Below are 12,192 nucleotides of genomic sequence, written 5' to 3'. Positions count from 1 at the left end.
TCTGAAAGCTTAGCTCTGTTTGCCATGTAACTATTTTTAAGCTCCAGAACAACTGAGCCAGTCAGATAGCATCTGAGCAGGAGAAGATGGACTAATGCATGATCTCTGGCCACCTTCTTGGCCAGGTCTTGCTGAAAGTATCATCTTCTTGGAGATTTCTCAAAGTTCTAGACATAATATCTAATTTAAGGAAATTGATCAGCGGTGAGCATCCAGAAAGATTTTAAAGAGGACAGTTTGGCTTTTAACGTTAATTTGACGTTTGAGTCCAGTAATTTGCAGAACTTCTGTTCACAGCCTCTATTTTCCCTTTTTTAAATACACTTTTCTATCCTGTTACATCTTACCATGATTATTAGCACAAATTATTGAATGGATAAAAACTACAAGCATTGCTTTTGAATTCAAACACATAGATAATTCTTATGAACCAGTAGGAAAAAAATTAGTAAATTAGTGTGCTTCCAACAACAATAATTAGCAATACAATGTCAAGCTTTATTTTACGCATATAGAAAGCAAGAAGCTGACGCTATCTTTTAGCTCCAGTGTTCAAGCGTGGCAATAAGCTGTCACTCAGTGGACATTTGACATTAATATCCTCAATTGAACTTTGACCAAACAAATGCAAAGAATTTAATTAGGCCTCCACTCTGCTGTGGTACAATAACAACTCCATTGTAAGCTGGAGTCTGAAATAATGAAACAAATCTTTCCTTTAGGACACCTTTTAAAATAGTCCCATGCAAAGGGATGCTCTTTAGATTGACTAGAATTAGATTAGATTATGAATTAGATTAGAAAGATGAAGTTTTCTTTTATCTGTCTGCCTGTCTATGTCATCAAGAAAAATTACAGTATGTCATGTATGTTTTTGAATTAAGGAGTCTAGGGTGATGCAATCACTAGGCAAATGTCTGAAACTGTAAAAACCCAAGGGAATAGAACTGTTCCCTTCTGTGAGCCACCCTGTTAAAGTAAATTATGCTACACAGCTCAGTAAAATTCACCTATAGTAGGTTTGTACATTTCATAGCTCCCTTTTGATTGGATTGTGACTATCTAGAACTACTGTCTTCATTAACTCAAAAGCATGTGTAATGCTAAGTGTGTATAATAAGTATGTATAATAATCTCTAAGGTCCCTTTTTTACTTGTGTTTAATAAGAAGAAAAATCTATGGTCTGTCAGATACTACTAGGTGGTAGTGACTGACAAATAGTAGTCACATTTACATTTCTACAATACCCTTGCATAATTTTTCAACGTGTTTTCAGAAATGTTCAATCTATCCAGGGGTCATTTGCATTAAAATTGCAAGGTTTTCCACGTTTTTCTCCTCTAATGCAGACAACTATGTTAAGAAACGTGTAATAATATTCCAATGGTCAATTACTAAAATTGTTTTCGTAAAAAAATGCAGTTTATTGCAAACATATACACAATATTCACATTTGCTGACAAGAAAAGGAATATTCCTTGTCTCCCCAGAATCATGAATTTGACCGTTATTATTGTGGTGCTGTTCCTCATTTTTAATAGCTCTAACTTGGTCATGGAAAACTAGATTTTGTTCCATAGTGATTCCTTGGCCACGTCTTTGGTCTCCTTCAGTGAGAAGTTACAGTGTTTTATTTTAGGATTAGACATATGTGATCTTTTAGTGGAGAGATCACTGCAATTTCCCATGGTATCTAGGAAGTCTAATCAAAATAATTTAATGAAATACTTGCTGGATTTTGTGATATATTTTTTTTAAGTTACTGATATATTTGGGGTAGGGAGATTTCCAAGTAATATAGAGATGGAAAAAAATCTTTGTGATGATATTCAATATGTTATATATAACAATTAAGGATCTGACATAAAGCATTTTTAAAGTAACGTTCTGGTAATGTTTCCACTATTTTCTAAACTTAATGCCACACTGAAAATCAAGAAGAGAGCTTAAACTTTTCTGTCTGCCTTAGTTGCAACTGAATGCAGAATATTTCTATCTGCACCTTAGTACTGTGAATAAGTTAAATATTCTAAAGTTAAATAAAAGTAGCTTTACTCCACTGAATAGTCCATTTTAATCAGCTAAAGTTAGTCAGAGGAGTACAGTCATTTGCATGCTGAAGAATTTTTCAGTTGGACCTACAGCCTTTACCTCCTAATGTCATGTAACTTTGAAGAGCCAGAGCTGCAAATAAGTGTGCGAGGTCCTTAATCACAGGTATGAAGATGTTTCTTTTAACTGCTTCCACAATCAGGCTTCATACCTGTAGCATGAAAAGTAAGACTAAAACTTTTTCCAAACTACTGAAAGGTATTCCATAAGCCATATGATAATGGTCTGTAGTGTATAAATAAAAGTTTAATAAGAGCAACATCAACAGTATTATAAGATCTTACACAGCATGTCAGTATGACGGTGTTACAATTGTCATAAAGAGATGAGGCAATTACACTGAGCTTATTATAAGAGTATATGCTTATGTATATTAATTGGCTATAGATTCTGTAAACTATAAACTTTAATTGCATAGAATACACATAGAAAATATTATACTTTTATGTAACATGACTGCCTCAACTTGGATCTGTTTGAGGAGACCGTTTTTCTGCTAAGTTTAAATTTTGCTTATTAAAAATCTAAATCAAAGTGTATCTTCCGTCTGATTCAGAGTTTTAATAGAAAGTAAAATCTTAACAAGCAGCTACAATGCCTAAAATGTAGTTAACCATTAAGAATAAGCTGACCTCAGGAAAATAAATAGGTGAAAGTGGAGAGGAAGATAGCAAGTCAAGAGAGAAGCTAGATCTCTACAAGTAAAAGAGTGAGCGCTCTTCCAGCTCTGGATATTTTTATATTAGTTCAATGTTATGAATACATATAAATTATGTTACCGTCAAAGTACAAATTGTTTTGGATATTGACTGTACACCAAAATTTAATCTGCACTTTAAAACAATGTTAAAAAGAACATTTCCAAATAAACATGTAAGTGGAGTACTGTGTGGGGCACCTTTCCGTCCTCCAACCAAAATAGGATTATATGTGCATTTGGATGAGACAAATGGCAACTGCCAGTACATCAAACAGAATGACTTTTAGGCAGTTTTTGTTGTTCTAACATCTGCATAGTAGAGCAACACATACCAATGTTACAGCACCACCTTTCATTCACATAGCATTGCCTTCCTGTTGAGGGACCTTTCAGACAGGGCTGACTGCTGTCCTTCCTTGTACTATTGGGGTTTTTTTCTTCATGCAACAGTATTTTCAATTCTCATCTAAATATGTCACCTGCCCTGAGCTGGTGTGGAGAAGCAGCAAATGGAAACAGAAGTCCTTACTTGGTTCTTGCCTCTGCCTCTTCCGTGATGCTTTTTTCTTTATAGACCCTTTTTCCCCACCTTTGGGGGATGCCATCTCTCCCTCATGACTTAGTAGCACAACATCAGTAACATTTAGAAAGAAATACAGCAGGAATGAAGGATGGGGAGTTGGTACCAAAGTCCCAGGTAGACCTTTTGGTGCATAGGAATAGTTCTCCTGGGCTTTCTTCTCCATCTTTCTCAGTCCCTTTCCAGCCACTACCTATCTACTCACCCCCGCAGTGGACCTGCTTCTCTTTTGCTAGGTGACAGCATTGGTGGTCAGCAAGCCCTGTATTTGCTTGCAATTTCAAAGGGGAGTGAGTGTCAAGGTAAGTGTTACTCAGTTCTTGTCATGGTGTGATCGATGCAAACCCCTCCCCAGTACCAGCTCTGGTAACCTGGTGCATAGAATAACGCTAGTACATAGGGCTGTGCGTCTCCCACCTCATCCCCAGCACTCAGCACCCACTTTCAGCATGGCTACTCCAGAACTTTTCAGGAGTAAGGAGTAATAAACGCTTTGACAGCTTGGATACTTCATACCTTTTTACGTAAACAGGTACAGTATGTCTAAGGCTGTTGACTTAGTTTGATAAAACAAACCAATTCAGAGTTTACTTTTAGCCTGAGGGGCCAGGAACCAGCATTTGGGTGGAAATTTGGTCATTCCCGTAAAACTCTAACAATATAGCTCTTCTGAAAAGAAAAGATAAATTTATGTGAGCGTGGTCTCACGGATTTGTTTAATTTGTCTTTCTTTTTTTTCCTTTTGTTCATTATGTGTGTGTTCCATGCAGACTCCCAGGCCTTTAAACATCATTAAGCAGAACAATGGTGAGCAGATCATTAGGAGACGAACAAGAAAGCGCCTTAACCCGGAGGCACTTCAGGCTGAGCAGCTAAACAAACAACAGAGGGGTAGCAGTGAGGAACAAGTCAATGGAAGCCCCTTAGAGAGGAGGTCAGAGGATCATTTACCTGAAGGTCATCAGAGAGAAATTCAGCTTCCCAGCCTCAGTAAATATGAGGCCCCAGGTTCATTGACTAAAAGCCATTCTGCTCAGCAGCCAATATTGGTCAGCCAAACTCTGGATATTCACAAAAGGATGCAACCTTTGCACATTCAGATAAAAAGTCCTCAGGAAAGTACTGGAGACCCAGGAAACAGTTCATCGATATCAGAAGGGAAAGGAAGCTCAGAGAGAGGCAGCCCAATAGAAAAATACATGAGACCTGCGAAACACCCAAACTATTCACCACCTGGAAGCCCTATTGAAAAATACCAGTACCCACTTTTTGGACTTCCATTTGTACACAATGACTTTCAGAGTGAAGCTGACTGGCTGAGATTCTGGAGTAAATATAAGCTGTCTGTTCCTGGGAATCCACACTACTTGAGTCATGTGCCTGGCCTACCAAATCCTTGCCAAAACTATGTGCCTTATCCCACCTTTAATCTGCCTCCTCATTTTTCAGCTGTCGGATCAGACAATGACATTCCTCTAGATTTGGCGATAAAGCATTCCAGACCTGGGCCAACTGCAAACGGTGCCTCCAAGGAAAAGAGTAAGGCACCACCAAATGTAAAAAATGAAGGTCCCTTGAATGTAGTAAAAACAGAGAAAGTTGATAGAAGTACTCAAGATGAACTTTCTACCAAGTGTGTGCACTGTGGCATTGTCTTTCTGGATGAAGTGATGTATGCTTTGCATATGAGTTGCCATGGTGACAGTGGACCTTTCCAGTGCAGCATATGCCAGCATCTTTGCACGGACAAGTATGACTTCACAACTCACATCCAGAGGGGCCTACACAGGAACAATGCACAAGCTGAAAAGAATGGAAAACCTAAAGAGTAAACCTTAGCACTTAGCACAATTAAACAGAAATAGGTTTCCTTGATGGGAATTCAATAGCTTGTAATGTCTTGTGAAGACCTATAAAGCACTTCATATAGAGAGCATGCCTTATCCAATATTAATTCCCTTATTCTTTTTTTTTTTTTTTTTTTTTTTTTTTTTCCTTTTAAATGAGTGGGTTACCAAGAAAAAAAGAACAGTTGGTTGGTGGCCAGAAGGGGGAGAAGATAATTATATGGGACATGGCCCACCAAAGCTAGCCAGAATGCAGTGAATCATGGCGAATAACCTTGAGAAAGTTTTACCGGACAATTAATACCTTTGCTGTTGTGTAAGAGACATAACTGGCAAGAGTGCAAAGATGTGTATATGTATATACTGCTGCAGGGGTGTAGTGAACATATGCACATTGTATATAGGAACTAGACTTGTTAAATATACAGATTTAAAAGGTCGTTTTCTTTTCTTTAATTTGGGCTAGTTTCTGCCCTACAACATGCCTTAGGATCACTTTGTCCTCAAAGCTTTGGCAGCAACTTCATCTAGATGTTTCTCAGACTCAGTTGATTTTTAGCTACCATTTTATCACTACATTCTTTCTGGCACACTTTACTCTAGGAAAACCATTTTGTGCAAATGAAGTCTCTAATACAGAAGCCACACTCCGGGTTTAATTTGCATAGAACAAGGTAACCTGCTGTATTTTATTTTAATATATTTTTAATATATTACATTTCTAAACCTTAAAGTCTAAGGTTACTTCTCCACAGGCTTAACATTGCTATACATACCAGTCAATCCCTTCAGTAGACTTATACCAGCTTTTGCTAAGTAGCATTAAATGTCTTCATAGTACTTTTTAATACTTAAAGCTTTTTAAAACTATCCATGAAGGGAAAGCTCCTCAGCATAACTGCTCAGGGAAATAGGGCTAAATAACTAAATATTAAATAATTGGTTAAAGGTGCTGTTAGACGAGCCTCCATGCTTGCTACAAGGGTGTACAAGAACTGACTTTAATCATTTTCATTTTAGTGTCCCAACCAGTAGTTTATTATTTTGCCACAGGGATGTAGAAGATATTACAAGCTACTGGATGCACTGTCAGATTAACTTATTTCATTAAAGAAGTTGGGAGAACAAATAGAAAAAACCTTATTTTTCTAGTAAATATTAATGTATTACATTTCAAATAATGGTGCCTGACATATTGAATAATTATTTTCTACAGTGTACGTATGCAACAAAGATATTCCATCATGCATTAGAGTCAGTTCTGGCTCTGCCTCGCTGTTTACATTTGCAAATGTAGCAAACAAGGTAATGAAGCAACTATTTCTATTGCAGTAGGTATCTTTTTTTTCTGTGTGTGTGCATTAAAGTTGTAAACGATAACATGAAATGAATGAAATTTGTTGATATTAATGGTATGGAAAAACAAGAAGGAAATGAAAATATTTTTATGCCTACTTAGGAAAAAAAGGGTAGCACTATTCATTCCAAGTACTTTTGTATTCTTAAGCTCTTAACTCACATTGTTATGCTTAAAATGATAAACATATATCCTCTTTTTATTGCTTTGTCTGTGTTTCAGAAGAAACATTTCAGAAATTATTTTGATAAGTGCTGTTTGACGATGCAGCGCTGATGTTTTATTGCATTCTGTAGTAGCATTGCACTCCATTTTTACAATATTATGCAGTTGCTTTTTTGTTTTGTTTGGGTTTGTTTCTTTTTCGCAGTGCAGGGTCTTAGTTCCTTATGGTTGGATGGCAGGTGTAGCTCAACTGGTTCATGAATGTTGCAGCGAATGAAGTTTAAAAATGCCTTTCTAATATTATGTTGTCTTTTATTTCTCCATTCATGCATTTTATTTTTTAAAATGTTCTATAAAAATATCTCTGGACTAAGTCCTCACTTGAGATTATATGTAAAGGGTCCTATTCCAATCTCACTTACATGCCACCTTTCTCAGATTTTCATGTAATTGAAACTAAAGCATCATTAAAAAAAAAAAAAGTTCTTGTATTTAACTCACCTGAATCTCACCACTCTCCCTTCTAGAATTTGGTGCACTTGTAAGATACTTAACCAGATAGACAGGGAGGTGGAAGATAAAAGGAGAGGTGTCAGGAAATGGCTTCTAGGGGTTGGCGAAAGGAAAACCAGGGAGGGACTGGCCTAAACGTTCAGCACTTTGATAGTCTTTTGAAAAATAATGTGCCTAAAGCAGCCGGCAACAAACATCACCATGCATGAGAAGCACTTACACAGTTGATCACCAATGGTCTTGCTGACCTTGGCAGTATTTTAGGTGTTACATTTTCACACAGATGAAACGTTATTGCACAGTTTCTCTGAGTCATTAGGCACAGACAGGCTATTGTTCAGCATTAGGCTTGCATTCCTTCCTGCTCCACCCATTGCTTCTATACTGGTGAGCAGCATATGGAAAGTCCCACTCAATCTGTTCGCAGTTGAGTTCTATAACCCTTTAATAGTGTTCTAGGTTAGCAAAGGATATTGGGCCACATTCTTTTCTTCTATTTTTTAGATGAATCTCCAGCTTGATACCAGTGCCAGACAAAGTCTGGTTATGTTTTTACTATTGTTCTCCAATAATAAGTTCTGACTTGGTTTTTGTGGATTTATTTTTGTTGGGTATTTTTTTGTTTCTTTTTTTTTTTTTCTGTGGGGACTTAAATAGATTGCCCTCGTTTTGTTACGTCAGGGTCCAGTGTGTGTCCTTTTCAGCTTTTCCAAGAAACATGTTAGACTTGCGAAGCAGTGATTTTTATCAGCTTCAGAGGTAGCTGCCTGCCGGTTTTCAGTAGATACTGGTTTGACTTACTTCATCTAAGACCCACCAGTTCCTGCAGCTTCTTCACTGATGGAAGCTGCATCTTCATGGCAAAATATTTTAAGGGGGACATGCGCATTGTAAGACTTGAGCACCACCCTGTACTTCATAACACCTCTGGCTAAACTCAGAAGCAAGAGGCCAATAACAGGAAATACACATATCAGGGTTTGGGGATGAGGAGAAATGAAATCTTATGAGTGCAAAGAACAAGACATATTTTTGAATGTTAGTATTGCGCACCTAGGTGGTGCAGATAAAATTTGAAAAAAATTCATTGTTCTTGCCATGACATATTGAGATGTTCTAAGACTTCTGCTTTGTAAGAAATGGGATTTTGCATAGCCTGTTCTCTTTGATTGGGGTGGGGGGAGCACAGCTTTGTTTCTTAACAAGAGAGGTGACTCTCCCTCTTCCAGACCCCCTCACAATGGTTATTAATCAAAAGAAAAATAAAATCTGACATTGAAAAAGAGTAATCTTGTTTAATAACTGTCAGATGGAAACCAATGTTAGCACACACAAGTAATTACTGCACCCACTGCATTTCGATCAACTTTACAACACTAAAAATTGAACTTTCAAAGAATCATTCTTTGTTCTCAATTTGTCAGTGTCTTCAAGGTGTTTTACTCCTCTTATTAAGGAATGGTAGTTTGAGATCTTAAAATGTGTTACAAATTGGGCCACAAAATAAGTAAATGGTACAAAACAAGAGGCTTTGTGGTGCCTGTCATTAATCAGATTGCAGAACAGGAACAATGTTTCCATTAACACCCTGTATAGAAGGAGCTGTCACACAGCATCTTCTTGCAAACCAGACTGTCTCTAAGTGGTCACTTGGTGGCTGCTGCCCCATGATAATGAAGCGGGAGACTAAGGTTTTCCAGAGCACTGCTTGCATCCAGGTTTTAAACTCCAATTGCTTTCCAAAAGAAGTTTTGCACCTAATTGCCACTGTACTGATGAAACTCCCCCTTTAATTTTTCGTGGACCATCCCAAAAGGGGGAGGGAAACTGAGTATTTGCATCTTGGTTTTGCCTAAAAAATACAGTGTTGCACATTGCAACTGTTTTACAGAGGGAGAACACAGAGGCATCTCAAAAAGTCGAAGCACGCTGTGAGTGATAGATTGTTTTTGCAGTTATAGGGGCAGCAGGACAGAAGTGAGTGATGTTAATTGCATACGGTGCTGAAACATAGTGGTTGTGCAACAGGGAGACCTGATTTGGCAGCCATGGATTAATACCCATTTCAGGGATGGACTTTCAAGTCCATCTTTGGGCTGGACAGTGTTGCTTTGTAGTCACAACTACTTGCTTTATGTGCTAAGGATGTTGTCTACCATCTGCATTTTTTGCCCAGGATGTCTAAATATATTCCCGTTCTTGCTCCTGTATTGATTTTTCTTGGCTGACTTAACATGCTAATTCTTACTACTGGTCAGGAAAAGCCAGAGAGATTAGAAGTTCACTTCTGTTCAGCCAGAAGGGTAGATATATTTCCTTCTGCTTCTGTGGACACAGTTATGCTTGGCAAAGAATAGTGAGCAATTTGTCAGCATATCCCAAATGTGACAGATAAGTGAGAAATCCCTTCTAAACTTTTCTCTAAAGTGAAGATGGGCCAAGTAGAATGATTTACATAATTTCCTCACCTCAGAATAGGATTCCTCCCTACACTCTTCCTCACAATTCAATTTCATTTAGCCAGCTCTGGAAAGCTGGCAGTTGGTGAGATGCTACTTACACAGTAGTCACACATACCCCAATTTACCTCTTTTTAAGAGGATAAAAGACAATAATTTAATGGCTGCCAGCCAGATAACTACCGGTTTCATTTAATTTTTGGTTACACTTAGTAAAGTAAAATTCTTAGAATAAACATTGTAACAGCAACCACAATTTTCCATTCCTATCATTTTGGCCTCTGAGCTTTATGTTGAAGGAGAACAGGAGAAAAGGAAACATCTCAAAATGCCATTGTAAATTTAGCTTATAGAATATTCACCAGCAGGAAAAGGAAAAAAAAAAAGAAAAAAAAAAGAAAAAAAAAAAAAAAAAAGAGTACTTCATAAAGAATGACTTCATGTTGCTAAAAACCATCATTAAACTTGTAGCCCTGATTTGACTATAGAATGTTGGCTCTTAATGTTTTGTCCTTACAACACATGGATGTGTTTTTTGTTTTGTTTTGGGGTTTTTGTTTTGTTTTTTGGTTTTCATAGTGCATGTTCATTTCTACTCACAAACATGTTCTTGGTGTATTTCTTATGCAAACAATCTTCAGGCAGCAAAGATGTCTGTTACATCTAAACTTGAATAATAAAGTTTTACCACCAGTTATAAAACAGATTCATGTCATTGTTTCTGGGGAGGATGTAATGTCATAGTGTCACTATACCATAGCGGGGTTGGGGAGGAGAACAAGCTAGAGTCGAGCTGCTCTGAGGGCATGACAGGGCCTGACAGCATCTCTGAGTAATGGCTGGTGATTACAGCTGAAAGGCAAAGGCAGCCTTGCCCAAATGGTAAATGCATGAAAAGAGAGGAGCTCCTTCAAAGACAGATTTGCCCTATTTGCAGTTCTTCTCCATTAAGGACTTCAGATGTGATCCAAAACTCATTCAGGATTTAGAGTGAAAGTCTCTTTCAGTGGGGTCTGAACTTTTTTCAGTACTCCAACAGCCTGGCAATATATTACTGGTTTTATTCTGCTTCCCAAAAAAGGACCAAATTTTGGAATAATTTTGAGATATTATGTAAGAAAGGCTGATACTGAAGCGTGATAGGTGCCCCAGGGTTACCAGGTCTGCGTTTCACACAAAGCCCATGGCAGTCTTTATATAATCCCTGATACTCAGGACTGGGGTTCCACATCATCCACAACTTTTCCAGGAAGTCCTGCTCGCTCCCGTCACACAGGTTATTGACCCAATGGTGACTCAAGAACAGAGAGTGCCACCTACAACGTTGCCACCACCACTTCCTCCAGCAACCTTGGAGGTTTCCTCAGAGATCCCAAATCGGAGTGCTGACCAAATCAGTTCAGCTTGGCATTTCTGTTCCGATGAGCTCACAGCCCAGGGTGGTATGGCTCCCAGCCATCGTTTCCATTAAGCTATAATTTTCTTTCTCTGTAGGATTTGTCTCATCTCCATGGATGAGATACTGTTCGCTCCCATACAAAATAATGTTTTAAAATAATACAAAATGGTAAAATCTGTTTATAATGTTAGAGTACAATTTTCTAGAGCTTAATTTTAAAAGCACCATGCCTAAAATAACTTCACCCTGCTATTCATTCTTCCAGTGAATTCAGATGCAGACCCTATGCATTTTCAATCTCTTTAATTTCCTGAGATTAATAAAAAATAATAACTGTGGTAAAGAAAAAAGAAGAAAAAAGAAATGCTTTCAGAAGCAGGGAGAAAGAGTTCTGGAGACATCAATTTTATGCTTAAACTTTAACCATTTTGAAAAAGGTACTACATGCAAAAGCTAGTAAATATACATTGTGTAAGACTACATATGTGTATATATACACTGTATATCTAGGAATGTATATGTAAAGACTATATACATACACAGAGATACATATATATTCACACAGAGGAAAAGTTTATATATCTACAGAGAGAGTTTAAAAATCTAGTATTTTCACCTGATTTAAGAACATCTTTTGAGGATACCAAGATTTAATCCAAATTTATGTTCTTGTTATAAAACTACTCCTGACTAATGCAGTCTGTCTTTAATCAGAGTTAAAATCAGTGTTTAATATTGCACTTTTGTCCCCATATACTGAAGCGAGCTTGTAATTGTAGGAGCTGATGACCTCAAATTTTCCTTTGTGGTTCTGCTGTTTGTATAGCCTACTTACAGAGTTAATGCCTTCCTCTTATAACAGCAGCTCCACATGTAAGCAGCTCATATAAGTGCATGCTGACATTGTTATCAGGTCTTTAGATGCGATTATAAGGTTTAAATTTGTGCCAAGAATCTAGGGACTTCTTGTTCTAACAGCAGTGTCCTTGATTATTTCTGATTTAAGTTTTTACTACTGCCATATCTTGACATAGGTCAGAACTCTGTTGTCCCAGGTAC

The 12,192-nt window shown here is 37.5% G+C and overlaps 1 protein-coding gene across 1 annotated transcript in view; it reads left to right on the top strand.

Annotated features, from left to right (window-relative positions):
- TRPS1 (transcriptional repressor GATA binding 1) overlaps positions 1-10,431 on the top strand; it is a 180,346-nt gene extending 169,915 nt beyond the window's left edge. The window contains exon 6 of the mRNA XM_040588211.1: positions 4,164-10,431. Coding sequence (XP_040444145.1) covers positions 4,164-5,225 — 1,062 coding nt within the window. The 3' untranslated portion in view covers positions 5,226-10,431. The remainder of the gene's footprint in view (positions 1-4,163) is intronic.
- Positions 10,432-12,192: the final 1,761 nt, after the last annotated feature.

This window comes from Falco naumanni, chromosome 3, assembly GCF_017639655.2.
Source record: "Falco naumanni isolate bFalNau1 chromosome 3, bFalNau1.pat, whole genome shotgun sequence".
In the NCBI taxonomy this organism is placed as follows: domain Eukaryota; kingdom Metazoa; phylum Chordata; class Aves; order Falconiformes; family Falconidae; genus Falco; species Falco naumanni.
The sequence above is the reverse complement of the archived record's forward strand: the minus strand, read 5'-3'. Positions and strand labels throughout refer to the sequence as shown.